Source organism: Mustela nivalis (genome assembly GCF_964662115.1).
Source record: "Mustela nivalis genome assembly, chromosome: 19".
NCBI classification, from domain to species: Eukaryota; Metazoa; Chordata; class Mammalia; order Carnivora; family Mustelidae; genus Mustela; species Mustela nivalis.
In genome coordinates this window covers 23,709,617-23,731,528 of record NC_139038.1, presented here as the reverse complement: position 1 = coordinate 23,731,528, position 21,912 = coordinate 23,709,617, and the positions used below count along the sequence as shown (strand labels likewise).

General features: G+C 44.6%; 2 protein-coding genes across 9 annotated transcripts in view; one reads left to right on the top strand and one right to left on the bottom strand.

Annotated features, from left to right (window-relative positions):
* The window catches only part of DNAH3 (dynein axonemal heavy chain 3), a 176,096-nt gene extending 171,199 nt beyond the window's left edge, over nt 1-4,897 (bottom strand). Inside the window, exons 1-2 of one of the 4 annotated variants that reach the window (XM_082714819.1) lie at nt 4,548-4,897; nt 1,071-1,276 (exon numbers count right to left, since the gene is read on the bottom strand). The gene's annotated coding sequence lies outside the window, so the exon portion shown is untranslated. Of the gene's footprint in view, nt 1-1,070; nt 1,356-1,748; nt 1,792-4,547 lie in introns of those variants that run through there. The other 3 variants (XM_082714821.1, XM_082714822.1, XM_082714820.1) reach the window with 3 other exon arrangements.
* On the top strand, nt 191-21,912 carry LDAF1 (lipid droplet assembly factor 1). Of its 5 annotated transcripts, XM_082714851.1 has the most exons (6): nt 5,121-5,203; nt 5,545-5,613; nt 7,763-7,962; nt 16,558-16,726; nt 17,785-17,923; nt 21,012-21,912. In XM_082714851.1, the coding sequence occupies exons 3-6, from the start codon at nt 7,867-7,869 to the stop codon at nt 21,091-21,093; spliced, it is 486 nt and encodes a 161-aa protein (XP_082570977.1). In that variant the 5' UTR covers nt 5,121-5,203; nt 5,545-5,613; nt 7,763-7,866; the 3' UTR covers nt 21,094-21,912. The 5 variants fall into 5 exon arrangements, with proteins under 5 accessions (XP_082570979.1, XP_082570976.1, XP_082570977.1 ...); XM_082714853.1 differs by lacking the exons at nt 5,121-5,203; nt 5,545-5,613 and adding an exon at nt 191-313; XM_082714850.1 differs by lacking the exon at nt 5,545-5,613 and having other exon boundaries at nt 5,003-5,203.

The following is a 21,912-nucleotide window of genomic DNA, read 5'->3' as shown; positions in this document are numbered from 1 at the left end:
TACATATTAATACAGAGAAGAGGGAGGAAAAACCCTACCAAACAATCCCCTGGAAGCCTGAGCTCTTCTCTCTCCTCTTCTTTGGGCTGTTTTAACACTGGAGGTGCTTGCTTACACCCAGGCTCTGGGGCTGTAACCAGGCTTCAGCGTCTGTTGCTAAGGAAGGAGGGGCCTTAGCTGTGCCCAGATACAAGACGGGGCTTGATTCAGCTGGTGTCTTCCTTTGCTGGAGTCCGGCCTGGCTGGGCAGCAGAAATTGCTGATGACAGAAGGGAAGATGGGAGGGTGTTCAGCAATGATCGGGCATGTAGAGGTGAGTGGCAATAAAAGACTGTGACTTTGGTGAAGTCTAAAGGCAAACAGTGTGGTGGTTAAAGTCTTGGGCTGGGCAGAGCTAGGTTCAGATCCCACCTTTCCCATGAATTAGCTAAGCTGCTTGAGCAAGTTGTTAATCTCTCTGAAGTGTCCTTTTTAAACAGAAAATGGCAACCATGTGAGTACCCACCTCATAGGGTAGGTTTAAAGGTTAAGGAGATGATGTCTGTAAAACAATTCTCACATAGCAGGGGGATGGCCAACTTGCCCCAGTTTGCCTGGGATTTTCTGGGTTTTAACAGTGTAAGTCCTGCATCGTGGGAAGCCCCTCAACCCTAGGCAAAGTGAGATGGTTTGGTCATCTGATACAGAACGCACTCCATAGATGTTGAGGCTAACGTAATCCTTATTATAAATGCAGAAAAACACATACCTTTGCACAGATATGTACTCACAGGCTACAATATTAGGGGCTGCCCAAACATTCAAAGCACGTGTTCCTTGGTCGCATCCAAAGTTCTCTCAAAACCAGTTTAGACTGGGACGCCTGGGTGGCTTAGTGGTTTAAGCCTCTGCCTTTGGCTCAGGTCATGATCTCAGGGTCCTGGGATCAAGCCCCACATCAGGCTCTCTGCTCAGCGGGGAGCCTGCTTCCCCCTCTCTCTCTGCCTGCCTCTCTGCCTACTTGTGATCTCTCTCTGTCTACCAAGTAAATAAATAAAAATCTTAAAAAAAAAAAAACAGTTTAGACTTACTGAGCTCTCTTGGGGTGCCATGCGTGCATATCTGTTATCTCATTCAATTTTTCTCCAGACTCCATGTTGTTCCCATTTTGTGTACGAGAAAATCAAAATCGAGCAAGATACAGAACTTTCCCCAGTTGATGCGAGTCCTAAGAAACACCGATCCAAGCTGAAGCCGGTCCTCATGACCCCAGTCCAGTGCTCTTTCCACAAAGGACCTGCCCAGAACACAAACATTTCTGAGATCCTACCCTGAGCCCTGCACAGCACCAAGTACTTCCCTTGCTCCTTTTTCCTACTTCTTCCTCAAAGTTGGGCACTCCATACTTTCAAAATAACCTTGAACTTGCTCATCTCTTGTATTTATAGTCTCTTTCATCAGGTAAATAGGTAGAGGCGGGCTTTTAGGCAAACAGGCTTGAGCAATGGAATGCAGGCGGGGCCCCCAGCGACCCCCTCGCTGTATACAGACAGGCCCCTCACATGACCCAGAATATCCAGAGGCTCTAACTAAACAATGGGCTACTTACAACCAGGCACAGTTACCAAAAAGGGGAGAATTCTGTCTGTCCCCACACCTCCCTCTCCTTCCCCCTTTAAAAACAGTCCCCACCCACTGGCTCCTTGCAGACAGCCTCTCCTCTGCGATCCCCAGCCCACCTAGCCCTCCCTTGTAGTGTATTCAATAACCTGCTATCTCCTTTGTTTTGCTTCAGGTGAATTCTTTCAATGTCTGTGCCATCAGCTTCCACCTGATCGTCACCCCATATTTGGGGGCCCCTATCCAATCAGACGCCGTAATATATACAGTTTCATGTAGTATCTGGAATAAATGAATTCGTGACAGGGTTTGAAACTTTTGTTTAGACAGAAATGGGGTTATAACCAGGCCTCCTATACAACGGGGCATGAACCCAATGTCCCACCAAAACCAGCAGCTGTAACTCAACAAAGTGAATTAGTAGAAAGGGACTGGTAGGATGCTAATGAGCCTCATGACCCTGTGGGTGAGTAGGAGACATGTCTGCCTCTGAAAGTCAGTGTACTTTAAGTTAACCTGTGTTCAAAATAGAAAAACAATGATTATGGCTTTTAGGTAGTTGAGCGATATGTATCTGCTGGCACCGTGCTAAGTACTTAATGAGCATCATCTTTCCAAATCTACCCAGTAACCCAGAAAATAAATAAAATTATTATCCCAAGTTTTATAGCGGAAGAAACTGAAGCACAGAGAGGTTAAGTAACCAGCCTATAGTCACTCAGCGAGGTTGGTGGCAAAGTTGGGATTTGAACCTGACTATGGAATCTGCTCCCCAGCTTTAACCAAAAACATACATATGGTCTGAAGAAAGGTAGAAAATAAATAAAATAGCTACTAAGGAGAATGAAAATGCCATGCCCCCCCCCCTCCAAATCTTGCCTACCTCATCTGTACCAGAATTATCTGACTTAACTTTTTATGTAATGATTCCCTAGAGGGATGCAGGCTTCAAGTCCCTCAATCCCTCCACTCCAAGTACACAGGGTTGCTAGATAAAACACTGGATACCCAGTAAAATTAGAATTTCAGGTAAACAACAAATAGTTTTTTAGTGTGAGTATTCAATATTTGGGACATACCTACATTTGAAAAGTTATCTTCACTTTGAATTGGGTGTCCTGGATTTTTATTTGCTAAATCTGGCAATTTGGAGAGAAGTCAGCTAGAGTCTGGGTTGTCCCCGTCTCTGTGATATTAACAGATTAGGGTCTCAATGTGTTGCTGGGAAATTTTCATACATTTCTTATTCAGAGCCCAGTGCTCCTTTCAGGTCTTTCCTAAGACCTGAAATGGTTGCTTAGTCAGAGTAAGTAACCTTTGAAAAGCATAGAAGAGGCTGCATATGGCTTTATTTTATTGACCCATCAGTGGTTGCCAAGTCCTGATGATATGGAGAAAGCTAAGATCCCAGCCATCAGGGACCTCATAATATGGTGGAAAAGGCAGCCAACATAAAAGGAAAAAAGCAAAATCTGGCTGTCCCTGCAATGACAGAGGAGTGCAGTGTTGGGGTAGGGGGAGGAGGGATAGAGGATTCACAAAGACACCTCTAGATGGCACCCTTGAACAAAAATACTCGGGAAGGCCCCAGTTCAGCTTTCAAAGGAAGCAATGCCTGCCAGGTAAGGACAGTTGTAATGTTTTGTTCTAAAGGGGAAAAAAAAACCCCACAACATTTTCTTAGGTGGGGTACCCATTATACTGCAGAACAAAATGCATGAAGCCACACAGTCTGAAACTTAAGAATCTAGGGACATTTGTCTATCCATGTCTTATCTCCACCAGTAGCTCCTCTTTTGCTCACTGTTGTGGGATTAGATGGGATCTCTTAGCTCCTTTTTACTATTATTGTCCTCAAGCTTATTCCTTTATCCACCAGCCTGTTTATTTCTAGAGATATTAGTTGGTAGAAGACTGCACCATTGAATCTTTTTTAATCCCTCCTATACTCCAGGTAGGTACTAAGTTCTTTACAGCTATTTTTGCATCCGTCCTCTCTAAAACCCTATGACTATTTCCCAGGCTGCTATGGACACAGGTCACAGAGGAAAGGGAGGTCCACAGAAGTCCCTGGATGAAAAATGCTTGAGAACGATGCAGTAGCAGGCCAATGCTCAGGCAATGCTCAGGTCTGTCATTTTACAGATGAAACCCTGGACCAGAGAGGTAACTTATCCAAGGTCACACAGTAAGAGTCAGACCTGAGATCAGGGCCCAGGACTGTTGGAACCTCCCTCCCCCAGCCCACAGTCCATACCAGTGTTTTTGTTGTTGTTGTTGTTTGTTTTTGTTTTTAGATTTATTTATTTGAGAGAGAGACAGGGAGGGGCAGGGGGAGAGGAAGAAGCAGACAAGCAGACCCCCCCAAACCCCCGCTCCAGCCCCGCCACGGCCCTCACTGAGCAGGATGCCAGAAGCGGGGCTCAGTTCCAGAACCCTGGGATTACTACCAGAGCCAAAGGCAGATGCTTAAGCAACTGGGGCACCTAGGTGCCCCTATGGCAGTGGTTCTTAATAGGAAGATTGTGTCCTCACAGGACATTTGGCAATGTTTGGGGACATTTTCGGTCGTCACAACTGGGAGGAAGGGGATGACTCCTGGCATCTAGTGGGTCGAGGCCAAGGATGCTGCTAAACTTTCTACAAAACACAGGGAAGCCCCTTCAATACAAGATTTCCCGGCCCCAAATGTCAATAGCGCTGCCATTGAGAAACCCTGCTCTATGGGACGGATACGAGCCAGGGAACATGTGTCGTCGGGCTCTGACGTGGAGCTGAGGGACTTGGGTTTAGACTTTTTCAATTATTAAAACAAAACAAAACAAAACAAAACAACAACAACAACAACAAAACACAGAGGAAATAACCTAACCCATCTTTAAGGATCTCGCTGTTTCACGTTATCTGTGTGAGAAGTAATGGCTAAAACCTGCCGGTCAAGGCCATACCTCCTCCTTCGGTGTCCTGGGCTCCAGAAATGCTTCCAAAACAGGTGCCTCAGGTGTAGGTATTTAGGCAGGGGAAGCCCTAAATCGCTGCGCAAACCGGTGCTCCGAGGCCATTCCACCTGTCTCGGCGGTGGCCCGGGCACTCTCACTTCAAGCCAGGAGTGTAGGATGGGCCTCAGTTTCCTCATCTGTAAACTATTCAGGGCCTGTCAGGGTGGCTTCAAAACGCCGAAGAGAGCTCGCTTTGCAGAGCGTGCAGCCCGAGGCCTCGGTGCTCCTCGGCCAGCTCCCCCCAGCCGTGGGCGGGGAGAGCCAAATCCTGCGCGCGGGTAGGAGGTGCCGGCAGCCGAGGGGCGGAGGAAGGGGCGGGGAGGGGGCGGAGGAAGGGCGTGGCGGGGGGGGGGGCGGAGGAAGAGGCGGGGAAGGGCGGGGGAAGGGGCGGGGCGGGGGGCGGAGGGAAGGGGCGGGGCGGGGGAGGAGGAATGGGCGGGGAGGGGGCGGGGGAAGGATGCAGTCTGGGCGGGGCAGGAAACAGGCTCCAGCTCCCGCCCTTGCCCACAAGAGTTCCTCCCTTTTCTTCTTCCTCCTAGTCCCCCCCCACTCCCGCCTCACTCCTCTCCGCCTGCAGACCCGGGTCAGCGCGGCCGACAGGACCGGTGAGAGCTCGCAGCTTAGGTGCTAGGGTACAGCATGCCGGGGCTGGCTAGACCCCCCTCGCGGGGAGGGGCAAATGGAGGGGCGCCGGGGCGTGGGTTGCGCGGGCAATGGATGTCCTGAGCTGTGGCCCTCAGTTCGCAGTTAAAAGGGAAGTCTTACCCCTTCGAGTCCACGAGACGGGCTAGGCGCGCACACCCTCACACACCCCACTAGATTTGGTAAAAAGGGTTGCCAACCCCATTCCATCCCCAAGACCCTGCCTCTTCTTGGAAAACCTGGAGGAGGAATCTCCCAACCCTGTCCCCAGGATTAATGAAAATAGGTACCCTCTTTCCCACAGGACCCTCTTCTCTACCGAGGGACACCCCCTTCCCCGGTCACTGCAAAGAGGGGGCTCCAAGTAACAAAGGTGGACTCTTCTCCCCAAATTAATGACTCCACTCCGGCGTGAACGCCCCTTTCCCAGCCTCCGTGCGCTCTCGTGCGGACCCTCTCTCCACAGCCTCCTTTCCTCTTCACCTCTGCCCCTGGATACCTAGAAGCTGGGCGTCTGGAGGCTCCCCCTCGTGTCTTCGAAGGCCGAGAGACTGGAAGCAGATAGGGAAGGAAGGGCCTGGGTAGGCCCGAGCCGCCCAGCATTCCCTTCCCCCAGCAGGAGGTGCACCCCCTCTCCCTTCCAGCTGGAACGCCCCGGGTGGACGTTAGTTAGCCCCGGGAGGGGCGGGATGGCCAGTGATCTCTGGAGTCAGCCTGGAGGGAGCAGAGAAGGCGGGGAACTTGAGGGTTGCCGCCTTGCCTCCAGAGACTTCTCAGTTCCTGTGGAGACCCCTCTGTAGAGTGAGTGACAAGGGGCTCTAGGGTTGGTAGCCAGGTGGTTGCATTTGACAGCTGTGGCATTGGCATTCTACCTAGGTTTGTCCCATCAGACTCCCCAAACCGGTCTGGGTGGCCCTTGGATTCCCTAGGTCTCCGGAGACCTGTAAGGGGAGCTGGGCTTGTATCTGCCTGCAGCAGAGATGAGATTAGGGGAGCTCTGTCCTGGAAACATCCCAAATCCCAAGTTTGTCCCAGCTGTAGCTTCAAAGACAGAATATGGCTGTGGCGGGATCAGTCCCTTCCGGACCAAAGGGTTCTTGGTTGACAAACAGGGTTGTAGCAGAGGCTCTCTAGCTGGGGTAATGAAAATGCACTTTAACCTGCATTTTAGACCCTATAGGTGTTAATAAAGTAACTCCTCCTCCTTAACTCACATAATTGCCATGTTGTATAGTCAACATGGTAAACAGATGTCGGCATCACTCAGTTAAATTTTGGCCACTGTGATAGGATCTTTGAGGCTTTTTTACTATCGGTAGTCAGGAGATCGTTTGTAAGGAAGAGACAGTGTCCGGCCCTACAGCTGTTCTGGGAAATAGAAAATAAGAACAAGGGGCACCTGGGTGGCTCAGTGGGTTAAAGCCTCTGCCTTCAGCTCAGGTCATGATCCCAGGGTCCTGGGATCGAGCCCTCATTCGGCCGTCTGCTCCGCAGAGAGCCTGCTTCCTCCTCTCTGCCTGCTTCCCTGCCTACTTGTGATCTCTGTCTGTCAAATAAATAAATAAAATCTTAAAATATATATATATATATATATATATATATATATATATATATTTGTTTATATGAAAATCTAACAAGGGTTAGAAAAAAAAAGATAATCTTACTGAACAAGTTGGTTTTATAATTGCACGAACTTAGGACAGTCCTGGAAATTAAAGGCTGTTGAGTCACAGAGTATGTGTGGCTTGGTCTGCTCTCGAGACACCCCACCCATTAAGAGGAGACTTACAAGTAAATAGAGAATGATTTATGTAGTTGGAAGCCAACCTGTACAGTGTGGGTAGTAAATAAAGAAATTGGCCACCATCACTGTTTAAGAAAGGCTTTCTGGGGAAAAGGCAATGGAACTTGAAATAGTGTATTCAGCTTTCTACTATATTCTTTGCAGCAGTTTGTCAGGCTAAAAAATAAACATAAGTCCCCAGAGATAGTACCATTAACATTTTGGTATTAAATAATCTCTATCTTCTAAGTCTTTTTACTATGGAATGTAAACATAAAATACATATTTTCCTGTAACCATATGGGGAATCTTATAATTTTTTCCCCTTACCTTGAATGTATGTTCATGTCACTAACTAGATGTCCACATTATCATTTTAATAACTATGCTGTACTCCATTTTATGAATTTATCATTATTTAACCAATTTCCTGCTAATGGACAGTTAGCATCTTTCCAGTGTTTTGCTGTTTATACCATACATAGAATTGCACTGCACATCCTTTTTTTATGTTTTGTTATCGCTTTTTGATCATTCCCTTCAGATTCCGGAAGGGAATGAAGTTGTTCCGGAAAATAAGTTGTTGGATGAAGGTGTGTGCACTTAGAGATTCTGATAGATATTGCCACGCCACCTTCCTCCTGCACACCTACCATCAATGTGTGAGGATAATGGAAGCTTTTGTTGAACTAGCTGGGTGAATACCACTAATGGTTCAAGATACTTTTTGTTTCACCAGTGACAGCAAGAGACTGGGTGACATGAGTGATTCGACTGCGCCCTGCCCTGGACAGTTTGCCGGTAGAAGAATTAATCCCTAAAGGGACTGGAGTGGATTTCAGGATGGCAAAAGAGGAGCCTCTGAGTACTTCAAAGGACTTGAAGGAGCTGCAGAAGAAGCTATCTTTGTTGGTAGAGTCCATCCAGAATAACTCAAAGGTCAGTTTCTGATCAGGTTCTGTAATGAAAAAATCCCCAAATAGCAGCAGCTTAAAGACCCATAGAAGGTTATTTTTCTCTGAAGTAGGAGAAATTTGGAGGTAGGTCAGTAATCTTTGCAATTCACCATCCTGCCCTGGTGTCTAAATTGTGATCTTCAAACTCATTGTCCAAGATGGCTGCTAAAGCATCAGCCATTGTATTCACATTCCAGGCAATAAGGATGGAGGAGGGAAGGGGAGAAAGACTTAAAAGCCACCTCTAATTTAAGATGACTTCCTGGAAGTCACACACACAGCATTTCCAATTCTATCTCATAGACTAAAATTTTGTTGTGTGTCTCCCCTCGCATTAAATGCGGTTCTTTAGCTGGTTAGCGAGGGTGGATCTCTGCCACAGATACCAGCCTTGTTTGGTTTTGTTTTGTTGTTAATTTTCCCCTGTTACCCTGAGACTGAGGGTGGCTAAAGCCTACTTTAAAATTTGAGTCCAGTTTTCCGCTAGAAACCCAGCATCCAATAGAAGTATGATATGAGCCACATATGTAATTTAAAATTTTCTAGTAGCCCCATTTAAAATGTGAAAAGCAGGTGAAATTAATTTTAATAATGTGTTTTATTTAGCCTAATAGATCTAAATATCATTTCAATATGTAATCCTTAAAAATGTCTAATGAAAAAAAGTTATGGAGATGTTCTTTATTCTTTTTTCATAGTACATCTTCAAAAATCCAGTGAGTATTTCACACTTAACAGTATATTTCCATTTGAATTAGCCACGTTTCAGGTGTTTAGTAGCCATTCAGTGACAGTGGGGCTTGAGATAGTATATTCTGCTTTCTTGAATTTTATCTTTCTTCTATATGTCATTCAGCATTTCGTCAAGGAAAACAGCTCTCAGAGATAATACTAACATTTTGTTGTATTTCCCTCTAGATATTTTTTTCCTGTACAGAATACCCATAAAATATATATGTGTTTATAACAAGATGAACTGGTTTGTGAACTGTTTTTTCTATCAGCACGGTTCCCCTTGGGTCTATTTGAAGAGACAGGACTTTGCAGTCTAGAGCAATATACTCCATGGAAATCTTTCCTGAACTCATCCCAAAATGCCTCTGGCCCTGTTTGTGGAGTTAGCAAGCTATTTTTAAATCAGCCAAGCAGCTTTCTAGTCAGCAGGCTGAGACTCTTGTTACTAAAAGTTAGCTTAGTAGGAAAGGGCCTCCTGCTCATCTCCTTGTGCATTTGGTTCTCATTAGATGTTTTAGTTATGTTCTCTGAGGTCACCGCAAACAACGGATTAGCAACTGCTGAACAATTTCTCCTAGCGGAACTACAGGATTAGGTTCTGGGCAAATTTTTGGTCACAGCATTTTCATCAGCTGATAAACATATAAACTGTTGTATGTATATTTCTGATTAAAGACAACTTAATTTAATATATGTTGTTGATTCATCAACATTAAACTCCTGGCCAGTAGCACTCTAGCTCTTGCCTGAACGAAGCTTAGTAACACACACATTTTCTCCTAAGGCAGATCACACCCTTCTTACAGTGAAGAACACTAGACGGTACTTCTGCCATTTTAAATGGTGAAATTACCAACAAAAAATGTAAGATGTGAGAAGAGGTGGTACTAAACTTACCTTGGAAAGGACAGTTGTTTAAAGAGCTGAAATAAGAGCACTGCCTCGTATGACCTTAGCTGGGAACATGTGTGTCAGGTGACTTAAGTTTGCCCATGCTCTGTACATGTTCTTGAAAGCACCACAGATACTGATTTTGGGGCCTCAAATAAATTTTGGTGAGTAAGGTGAATTTGCAAATACAGAATCTTCAAGTAATAGGGATTTACGGTAAATTGATTAACCCTGATTGAGGAGTACTATATGCCAAGCACTGTGTTAGACATTTGGCACGTTTTATTTAAATTTATATCCACATTCTGAAGTAGACATTTCAAAGCATGTGACCTCCGCCTTCTTGGCATTTCTTTACTTTTTTGTCGTAGATTCTCAGTTATGGTCATGGGAATAGATTTGGACTGGATAGCTTCCAGGCCAGCTGACTCCCAGAGTGATGGGACAGATTATCAGCTGGCTAAGCCCTGATGTTCTTTGGATAGTCCTAAGGCAGAGCAGTTTCTTTTAAAATTTGTTATTATGTTAATCGTATTAATATGAGTTGTATTAACTCAGTAAATTAATATTGAGGAAAAGGGAAAGCAAATCACCTGTAAACCCATTTGTAACAAATCCACTGATGGTGATTACTATTATTATTAGGCACCTTCAGGATGTAACTTTCATATGTAGTGGTTGTAATTCTGACAGATATAGTCCTGTATTTTTATTTTGCTTGGTATTGCATATTGGTGTTTTTCCATATTGAATCTTAGGTCCTTAGAACAGTTGCTTGGTAATAGAACCTTCCATCAGATTGACAACCATAATTTATTTAAACATCCCCTTGTTTCCACGATATTTAGATGATTTCTTCCCCCAGATAATTTTTAACCTTTCCTCAGAGTTAATAGACCCTAATTCCAGAAGAGACCAGATGGGCTTCCACACGAAGTGTTTGTGAAACAGCTCCATAATTTATTCTAGGAAGCCTCTGGAATGTCAAGTCTTCATTGACATAGGCTGAGAGAGTCAGAAACCTGCTTGAAATAGCTTAAGCAGATGAATACTGAGACCTGCTGAAACTTTGGAGAAGTGGGAGGCTATCTTAGAACCAAGGGCTGGAAGTGAATCAGGGTCTGGCAGGTCACTGGGGTCAGATTTACTCTCAACACCCTCTCTTGGGCCATGTTTCTTCTGGTTGTAACTTTCCTTATGCATCAGCTTCATTCTCCTCCCTCTACAGCTTGGTTTTCTTGCTCTTCCATTCACATGAGCCATTGTGACTGCCCAGTCTGGCACCTTCAACTCCCTTGGTCTCCCTCAGCTCCCAGCTGAAGCCCTCGAAGCGACTTGCTCTGGCAATACCTGATTCTTAGGATCAAGAATCTGTTTTGAGGCACCTGGGTGGCTCATTGGGTTAAAGCCTCTGCCTTTGGCTCAGGTCATGATCCTAGGTCCTGGGATCAAGCCCCACATCAGGCTCTCTGCTCAGCAGGGAGCAGAGGGAGACTTGTGATCTCTGTCTGTCAAATAAATATAATCTTAAAAAACAAAAAAAGAATCTGTTTGACCAAGCCACCTATGGCCAGGGTGGCAGCTGGACTGGGACTTTTCATTACATGGAGGGAAACATGGCTTCATGAGCCTGCCTCTGCTGTGGGAGGGAGCAGGGTTCCAAGAGGAGGGAAGATAAGGAACATGGGGTGGGCAGATGCCTCTTGATCGCATCCCCACCTGTGGCTTACCTAAGACTAGTTTTGCTCCCATGCTTGACCCATCCTTCCACAAGGGATGTTTTTGAATTACATCTCCGGCATCTTTGTGCCAACCCTGAATCACATGCCAGGGGACACCCAAGCTGTGGTCTGGGAGATGTTAACACAGAACCTTGGAGTTGGCATTACCAGTTTTTATTTTTGTTGTTGTTTTTAAGATTTTATTTATTTATTTGAGGTAGGGGGAGAGCACAGAGGGAGAGTAAGTGGGAGAAACAGACTCCCCGCTGAGTAGAGAGCCTAATATGGACTCAGTCCCAGCATCCTCAGATCCCAGGATGCCTGAGATAAAGGCAGACCCTTAACCAACTGAGCCACCCAGGCACCGTTACCGGGGGTTTTAAATAATCTTGATGCCTTCTTCCTCCTCCTGTCTGGTAGCAAGGGACAGTGGACACTGGTTGTCTTTTGCATTCTGACACCAGGGAATTGACCTGTCTCCTGAGTAGTTCCAGATGGACCCTTCATGTCTTTAAATACTGGCCACATTACTCCTCATGTCAATTTGCCATACTCATGTGAATTTTTAAAATAAATTGCCTTTGTGTGACCTTGGGCAAATTGCTTAGGTCACTGAATCTCCATCACCTCTTATCTCAAATAAGCAATGCCAGGCTCATTGCTTTGTTGTGAGGATAATCTCAGAAGCTGTTCGGGAAGGCTGTAGCATGTAGCTTGGCACATTAATGGTGCTCATCTGTTCCAGCCTGGCATTCCTGAGTTCTTCAGCACAGTAACATACCTGTAAAATCCAGGTTGGATGACCTGTGTCTGCTTCCAGGATAGGGATGGAAAATTGCATTTCATGTTACTGTGTAATAAGCTATCTTCCTTTCCATCCTTCCTTTGTATCCCTCCCTGTTGCCATGAGAATAAGAAGTTAATTGCTACGTTCTAGTTCCCTGGGTTTAAATAATGTTCCTGATTACCTGCTTCTGGGCTTTGAAGGGAGAAATAAATGAGACAATACATTGAAAGAACTTGAAACAGTGCTTGGCCCCTGAGTGTTTAATGAATGTTCTCTATTACTAGATGTGACTGAATCCTGTCCTTCTCTTCTATGACAGACTGGCCTGAGCAGGGAGGGCCTTCCTTCCCGAAGGAAGACAATTTCTACAATTAACTGCATCTTACGTGGTCTCTGCATATCTGAATGACTTTCTATTTTTTGGTTGTAGGGCCCAGACTCATGAGAGGCTAAGAGAAAAATAGATTCCTTGGGATCTGGAAGAATAGATCTGCTTTTCTCCTTTTGGATCCCCGTGCCCAACTGTCCCCAAGTGCTATTGATTTTTCTTTTGTCATTACACTTTCATATTCCCCAGCAGCCTAGATTTCGCCATCAGTATCTCTTCCTGACTTTCCGCAAATCTTTTTTTTTTTAATTTCTTTTCAGTGTAACAGTATTCATTTTTTTGCACCACACCCAGTGCTCCATGCAATCTGTGCCCTCTCTAATACCCACCACTTGGTTCCCCCAACCTCCCACCCCCTGCCCCTTCAAACCCCTCAGATTGTTTTTCAGAGTCCATAGTCTCTCATGGTTCACCTCCCCTTCCAATTTCCCTCAACTCCTTTCTCCTCTCCATCTCCCCTTGTCCTCCATGCTATTTGTTATGCTCCACACATAAGTGAAATCATATGATAATTGACTCTCTCTGCTTGACTTATTTCACTCCGCATAATCTCTTCCAGATCCATCCATGTTGCTATAAAAGTTGGGTATTCATCCTTTCTGATGGAGGCATAATACTCCATAGTGTATATGGACCACATCTTCCTTATCCATTTGTCCTTTGAAGGGCATCTTGGTTCTTTCCACAGTTTGGCGACCGTGGCCATTGCTGCTATAAACATTGGGGTACAGATGGCCCTTCTTTTCACTACATCTGAATCTTTGGGGTAAATACCCAGTAGTGCAATGGCAGGGTCATAGGGAAGCTCTATTTTTAATTTCATGAGGAATCTCCACACTGTTCTCCAAAGAGGCTGCACCAACTTGCATACCCACCAACAGTGTAAGAGGGTTCCCCTTTCTCCACATCTTCTCCAACACATGTTGTTTCCTGTCTTGCTAATTTTGGCCATTCTAAGTGGTGTAAGGTGGTATCTCAATGTGGTTTTAATTGGAATCTCCCTGATGTCTAGTGGTGATTAACATTTTTTCATGTGTCTGATAGCCATTTGTATGTCTTCATTGGAGAAGTGTCTGTTCATATCTTCTTCCCACTTTTTGATATGATTGCCTGTTTTGTGTGTGTTGAGTTTGAGGAGTTCTTTATAGATCCTGGATATCAACCTTTTGCCTGTACTGTCATTTGCAAATATCTTTTCCCATTCCGTGGGTTACCTCTTTGTTTTGTTGACTGTTTCCTTTGCTGTGCAGAAGCTTTTGATTTTGATGAAGTCCCAAAAGTTGATCTTTGCTTTTGTTTCCTTTGCCTTTGGAGACATATCTTGAAAGAAGTTGCTGTGGCTGATATTGAAGATGTTACTGCCTATGTTCTCCTTTAGGATTCTGATGGATTCCTGTCTCACGTTGAGGTCTTTTATCCATTTTGAGTTCATCTTTGTGTACGGTGTAAGAGAATGGTCAAGTTTCATTCTTCTACATATAGCTGTCCAGTTTTCCCAGCACCATTTATCGAAGAGACTATCTTTTTCCACTGTATATTTTTTCCTGTTTTGTCAAAGATTATTTGCCCATAGAGTTGAGGGTCCATATCTGGGCTCTCTATTCTGTTCCACTGGTCTATGTGTCTGTTTTTATGCCAGTACCATGCTCTCTTGGTGATCACAGCTTTGTAGTAAAGCTTGAGATCAGGTAACATGATGCCCCCAGTTTTATTTTTGTTTTTCAACATTTCCTTAGCGATTTGGGGTCTCTTCTGATTCCATACAAGTTTTTGGATTATTCCGTAAATCTTCTTAATTGCCTTTTGCACATGATGGCCATGTTTATATTTCTTAAATTAGTCCTTTGATTATATCGTAATCCTCAAATACCAACAGTTTGCTGCTTATATTTTTCTAGGTAAAGGTTGAGCTTTAGTTAAAACTTAAAAGTTTAAACTTTAGTGCTTTGCAGTGGCAATAATAGGCAACCAGTGTAGGGAATTTAAAAATTTGCTAGTAGTCATATTAAAAAGCATGAAAAGAAAGAAGAAAAATTAAATTTAGCACTATATTTTATATAACCCAGTATATCCAGAATAATATAATTTCAACCTGTAATATAAAAAATTAATGATGAGATAATTTACCTTTTTTTAATATGCTTAGCAGAAGTCTCAATTGATATACTAAATTTCCATTGAAAATACTCTCTATTGAGATTTCATAAAACTTACTTTCGAAAAATTTATTTGAAACATTCCTAACTTGTGTGAAATGCAACTAAAAATATTCCAGTGACTGAAACATCTGTCAGTTTTTAAATATAAATTAAGTTGAAAATCTAGTTCATCAGTCACACTAGCTACAACCTCAGGTATGCAGGGCACACATGTGGCTGCTGTGCTGGGGAGTCTGTGTGTAAACTCACAAGCCTGGCCTTTGAGCGTTCCAGCCTCATCTGCTCCCCACTGTGGTTACTGGGTGTCTTGACTATAACGGATCAGAGAGAACCGTTCAGTCTATCATAGGATACCTGGGTGGTTTTACTAAGAATATGTGTGGACTAGAGCCGGAAAGCAATCAATACCTAAGACAGCTCCAGGGACCAGCTCCCCCGCCCTGCACCCCCCATCTCCCGCCCTTCTTCAGCTGCCTTCACAGGAGTCTCACTGGGTTCTGATGATCTGAGCCAGGCATCCCAAGTATAGCCCCTCTGGCTAGAGAAGCTGAATAGCCAAGTCTGCTAGCTTTCCTCAGGTAGGAGTAGCTAGAGGCAGTACAGTCAGTGGACATCATGCCTTTTGTTTACGGCTGGACCGGAAGTGGAATTTGTCATGCCTAGAGATTCTCCTTTTTTTTTTTTTTCCCCCTGGAGATTCTCCTAAGGAGGCAATGATGAAGTCCCAAGACCAATGGCAGTGGCTTCTTGGAACGACAGCCTTTTTTAGTTAAGCAGCCTAAGCCCTGCACTTTGATCACCATCAACTTGAACTGTAAAACCCTCTTCTAGCTGGCCCCCAGATTCCCAGCATTGGAGTCGCTAAGAGGCATCCGTGTTTTGGGTAGTGATACCTGTGATCACTGTAGCTTGAATTTCCTCTTCACTTCAGCTGCAGCCCTCTAAAGCCTTAAGGAACGAGACCCGGGAAGTTTGTGATGGGGGAAAAGTTCTGGAATGATCGAACCTTTTAAGAGAACAGGAACTAACATGTCGGTAGTCAGGAGAGAGACAGAATGGGGCTTAAGAAGAGGGGGGAAGCCCATCCTTGTGGATTTTCTAGGGTCAGCTCTGCATTAAAGCAGCCCTCCTCCTACTGAGCTAGATCCAGAAACTCTTTTGCCTGGTGAAGGAAGATAGCGTGTTCATTACATAAGCTTGCAGGAATCATCAGGCTGTGTGGCCTGACTGCGGTATCCATGTTGACGACGTGAAAGCCTTTTTTCCTAACCAGGTGGCAGCCCTTACCAGCATTTGACATTTAGAGTGAAGAGATTCAGCTTCGAATGCCTAGATTTTGCCACTTGGATACTGTGTGACTCTAGGCAAGTCCCATTGCTTCTCAGACTTCCATGTGTGTACCGGTCACCTGGGGATCTCGTTAAAAACCAGCACCTGATATAGCAGGTCTGGGGCAGGGCTTGAGATGTTGTACTTCTAACAAGCTCCCTGGTGATGCCAAGTAGCTAGGACTTAACCTCTCTGTGCCTCAGTGGCCTTGACGCTGAAAGCTCAGCCGTGGAGCAGGAGATCAACTGTGTGTACATTACACCCACGCACACACATGCTGAGGGTCTCTTGAGACGGTGTGTGTGAAGTGGTAGAGCCATGACCAGGTCTTTCCTCCTTTCACAAGATTTGAGGTTGAGTGGGACCCTCAAACTTGCCACCTGTCTACAGCTGCCTTACGCTGTTGCCGGGGTGACTCGTGTCTTGGGAGACTTCTTAGCATTGACTTGTTAGGTTACCGATGAGCCGTCCAACTTCACAACCTCTGGTTGGACTTCCTGCAGCTCAGATGGGGTTCCTGGGGTTCAGACATGGCATTCAGTCCTGGCTCTTTCTCCCCTGCCCGCAGGTGATTGCCTTTATGAAGTCTCCAGTGGGTCAGTACCTGGACAGGCATCCTTTCATGGCCCTCACCGTGCTGGTGTTTGTGGCTATGTCAGCCATTCCTGTTGGGTTCTTCGTGCTCATCGTGGTGCTTACCTCCCTGGCTGCTTTTGTGGGAGTCATTTTACTGGAAGGTATATCCTGTTCATCTCTTCACTGCCTCGGAAAATGTTTCAGTTGGGAGCACAGTATTTATTGGGTACCTGCCACTCTTATCAAATGCTCCTGTTCTTGAAAAGATCAACAGTGGCCAAGGCAGATTGTCAGTAGTTACAAGATGGACTTTGGTCTCCAGATTAGAATCGTACCCTCTCGGGTGCGATTTTGGACAATTTATTTACCCTCTCTAAAACTCAAAATCTTTATGTATAAACTGAGGAAATAATAACACTGATTCAAAGTGTTGTGGTAGGGATTGAAGCTTAAAGCGAAATATTGAAATATTTAGCAGAGCCCGTGGCATAGAGTGACTTGTGCATGAATGGTAACAGAGTCCAATTATTCCATACCTTGTTATTGAACACCTGTTGCATGCCAGGTGTCTTGCTAGGCACTAATGTTCCCCCTCCTCCACCTTTCCTCCTGAGGTCACACTGCCAAGAGTCACCTTCTCCCTTTGTTGCTAAGGTAAAATTACTGAGAAGGCAGATCTAATTGGCTCAGATTGCCTTTTCATATCAGATCCAAATCACAAGATGCTGGCTATAGAGCTGGTTGCCATTGTTCCATTGGTTTCCCAGAGCCAAGAGCACCCAGAGTTGTTTCCTGCTCAGGGGACCATAGATAAGGCAGTTTGCTTCTGAAGGAGAAGGTGGGCATCATCGATTGATGAGTTAAATACAAGCTGTATTTAACTCATATTTCCTCCTCTTTTTTTTTTTTTTAAGATTTTATTTATTTACTTGACACAGAGAGACATCACAAGTAGGCAGAGAAGCAGGCAGAGAGAGAGGAGGGAAGCAGGCTCCCCGCTGAGCAGAGAGCCTGATGCGGGGCTCCATCCCAGGACCCTGAGATCATGACCTGAGCCGAAGGCAGAGGCTTAACCCACTGAGTCACCCAGGCAAATCGGGATTTTTAGGGGAAATATCACTTAAAAAAAAATCTGAGTTAACTGTCGTAAACATAGTGGCCTGGGGCCTGGCAGTTTTGTTTGTTTTAGCTGACTTCTTCTAACTATGCTGTCTTCTAGGACTGGTCATCTCTGTGGGCGGCCTCTCACTACTTTGTGTCCTCTGTGGCTTGAGCTTCGTATCACTCGCCATGTCGGGGACAATCATAGTGTCCTACGTTGTGGCCTCCAGCCTTCTCAACTACTGGTTTCCTCCCAGGTAAATATATGTTAATGCAGTAATTTAATCTTTACCATTTAGGGGATTTTCATAAATACCACCCTGACCCTAGCTGGATGTCTAGAAGTAAAATTGTGAGAGGCCAGTGTTCTATATAGTTCCCTGTATACATCAGACATCAAATGAGAATTGACAATGGAGTTTCAAACAAAATGCTGTCATCATTCACCACACACAAGTAACTCATTTTGTTGTCGTGGCCATGCTATGAAGTAATTGTTACTGATTTTTTTTTTTTTAAAGATGCCACTAAATTTACAAAACTTCAAAATAAGGCTTTTTTTTTTTTTTTTTTTTTTTTTTGCGGGGGGCTACAAGAATAATGAGCCATTATTCCACTCACCGTGTGTGTACCTCAGGGTCATACAGGGGGCCGTGAAGCTGCTATTCCCAATGTCCACCTTCATCCTGTTTGCTCTTCAGAATGTGAGTGTCTCACCACACTCGTGGTGACGGTTGGATGGTACGGATCTTATTCCTACATTATGGCCCCTAATGCCAGCTACACCTCATCTGGAGCCTCCGCTGAAGGAACAGTCACTCTTTTAATGCTGGAGGGAAAACCAGCTGTGTTGGAATTACTGTATGACAGTATTTTTGTCTGTAATGGGCTGCCCTCCTAAAGGATTTTCAGAGATGATTTTTTTTTTTTTTAATGCTTGATTTTTATCTTTTTCTCTTTGTTGGATTTAGGATCTCGGTCTCAAGTGGGATGTAACTCCATTGTGCTTCCTTTAAGCTCTTGCTTAATTGATGACAGTGGCTAATACCCATCAAGTACTTGATCTGTGCCAGGGACTCTGTTATGCACTTTCCAGGCCCTATCAGCTCACGGAATCCTCACAACCACCCTGTGAGGGGGGTACTAGCTCCATCCTATGGCGAGGGAAATGAAGCCAAGTCCCAAAGCAAAGTGTGGTAGAGAAGGGACTTAATGCAGGTCAGTTGACTCCAAAGCCTCTTCTTAACCAAGATTCCAAGTGACTAGGCATCAGCAGACAATTTCTGTAAGGGGCTAGAGGATAAATATTTTAGGTTTTGTAGGCCATGTGGTCCATATTGTAGTTCTTCAACTCTGCTGCTGCAGCCAAAAAGCAACAGAGACAATAAGAAAACAAGTGAGCATGACTTTGTTCGAATAAAGCTTTATTTACAAGAACAGGCAGCAAACTGCATTTGCCCCAAGGAATTTGCCAACCCTTGCTCTAAAAGAACCAATATCCTGAATTTTGCTTTTCTGTAGAGTAGCCCTTGAACTTTTACCAAAATGTTATCCTGTGGTTATTCAGGTTAGAAAATAAAATGTGAGGTGGTATAATTTAAAAATAGCTGAGGGCTGGTTGTCATAGGATTGCCTGGTTGATATCCCTGGAATTACATCCAACTTCTTAAAAATTGTTTGTTTGTTTTTTTTTTTAAGATTTTATTTATTTGAGAGAGGGAGAGAGGGATCGAGAGAATGAGTGGAGGGGCAGAAGGAGAAGCAGACTCCCCATAGAGCAAGGAGCCCGATGCGGGACTCGATCCAGAACCCCGAGATCATGACCTGGGCTGAAGGCAGACGCTTAACCTCCTGAGCCACCCAGGCGCTCCCCCTTCCTAAAAATTGTTTTGATCACTCTCAGTCTTAAAGGATTTAAAAGAAGAAATATGGGCTTAAATTTGACTTATCAAAGCTGATGCTTCTGAGCTAAAATCTCTCCCTGCCTCTCAACCCGGCTCTGCTCTACCACAGGTGTACCAAAATCTGCATACCACCTGTTTCTCCATGGAGAGGGGAAAAAGATTTCCAAGATTTGTCCTTGAGCTCCTTATGCTCCCCTCCTCCTCCCAACCAAGGCACCTGGACCCACTGTTTTCACCGGGCAGTGGTTCTCAAGCGTTTTGTTCCTGGACACATTTTGCTTCTTAAAATTACTGAGTCTTAAGGTTTTGTTCATGTGGTTTTAAACGTATCAGTAATTACTATAGTAGAAATTAACAACAAATTTGAAAAATACTTATGTAAAGAGGGACAGTATTACCTGTTGATGTAAAAAAACATCTTTATGAAAAGTAGCTAGAGGCGCCTGGGTGGCTCAGTCAGTTAAGTGGCCGCCTTCGGCTCAGGTTATGATCCCAGGGTCCTGGGATCAAGACCCGCATTGGTCTCCCTGCTCAGTGGAGAGCCTGCTTCTCCCTCTCCCTCTGCCTACAGCTCAGCCTACTTGTGCTCCCTCTCTCTCTGTCAAATAAATAAATAAAATCTTTAAAAGAAAAAAAAAAAGAACTATATTTTCCAATACAAAATGAAATGAGTGAGTGGCATTGTTTTACATTTCACAAATATCTTTTTTTTTTTTTTAAGATTTTATTCCTTTATTTGAGAGAGAGCGAGAGAGAGGAAAAAGGACACATAAGCCTGGATGCTGGAGGGACAGAGGGAGAGGGAGAAGCTGACTCCCCAGTGAGCAGGGATCCTGACTCAGGTCTCAATCCCAGAACCCTGGGATCATGACACAAGCTGAAGGCAGACACTTAACCGAGTGAGCCACTCAGGCACCCCTGTATCTCACAAATATCTTTAAGGTCTGCCTTAGTAGACATCAGCTGGGTTTTGAAGACCCAGCCTCACAAGGGTATGGGTGGCAAAGGGCAGAAAAGCTTTTTCAGAAAACTGTGGATGTTCTTTAATAGTACACCAGAAACTCAATAAGTTGTCGTTTCTTTAAGGTTAATTGAAATGTGACCTTTTTGTACTTTGTTGCATTAACATATCCTGGTCTGTCTTATACTTTTTAAAGATCTTTTACCACACATGTTTTTGTAACTTCATGCTCTGCTCATTTGCAATACCCAAATTAGAATAGGGGGAAGGGGCCAGAATCCCTAGCCCTAACCCAGTCACTTTAACCTCTTATGCCCTCAGTTTCCTCATCTCTAAAATAGGTGTAGCCTTAAATCTGGTGTGGTTGCAAGAAGCAGATAAACCAACAAAGAATGTCATATATTCAGCGTTGTGCACTCTGCACAGTAAAGCTCTTGAAAGAGGCCCTAGAGCTAACCATTTCTTCTTGTTACCAAACAGACCTGTGACACAACAAAACTCCAGTGGCGACTGTCAGCTGGCTATGAAGTCCGCAGACTTAGAGGGGCTCTACCAGGAATGACCGGCCCAGCGGAGCCAGAGCTTTTCCCAAGCACCTCTCGAAGGCTGTGGATCATACTCAGCCCTTGGGATTATGAGTCAGAAGGGGGCTAGGTGGTCAAGCACTACTTGGAAGTGTCCTCTAGCTTTTTCATGTATTCATAGGATCCCACAGGGACCAGTTTGGGGCTCTTGTTGCTCTTGCAGGAGTCCTGTGGTTCTGTTGGTGGGCCTACCTTCCCAGGAGACTTAGCAGAGACTGGCTGTGGCTCTGCACTTCCTGGCCTGTGACCCACCCTCCTTAGTATGCAGACTTGACCTTGGCCCAGTCCTGAGCCTCTACAGCCTGGCAGCTCCATCCCAAAGACTCAGACCTTGTGGCTGAGGGCCCAGTTTGGGGCAACTGTGGATTTTTTTTTTTCTTTTTTCTTTTTTCTTTCTTTCTTTTAGAATTGAGAGAAGCTGTTTATATCTTCACTTATTTGAAACATGGTGGGGACAGAGCAAAACAGAGCAAGCTCTTCTGCCTTATTAGCATTTTATCAGAGAAACCAGCACATTTGGCAATAATGGCTCCTCAGACAAAGTTGGAAAAGTTAACTATATGGCCAAGGGCACTTTTGAAAAAATCTAAAGATATGTGGAGTACTGTTAAGTGCCATTACTCTTTAAAATACTTGCACTTGATACGTTTGTATTGTCTTGAAGAACATGGCTTGTTAAGCCATTTCTGTAAAAAATCCTATGAAAATGCTTAAGGACTAAACAAGTTTTTAAAGTCCTGTGGGATTTCTCCGTCAGTGGTCTGCTGTGGCATTTTATTAAATATTTATTTGGATGA

What these genes read in the sequence shown, in the direction of transcription:
- LDAF1 (XM_082714853.1), top strand. Translation starts at nt 7,867, where the DNA reads ATGGCAAAAGAGGAGCCTCTGAGTACTTCAAAGGACTTGAAGGAGCTG. An exon ending in CCATCCAGAATAACTCAAAG is followed by an intron (nt 7,963 to 16,557) that starts GTCAGTTTCTGA and finishes CCCTGCCCGCAG; the next exon opens with GTGATTGCCTTTATGAAGTC. An exon ending in GGGAGTCATTTTACTGGAAG is followed by an intron (nt 16,727 to 17,784) that starts GTATATCCTGTT and finishes GCTGTCTTCTAG; the next exon opens with GACTGGTCATCTCTGTGGGC.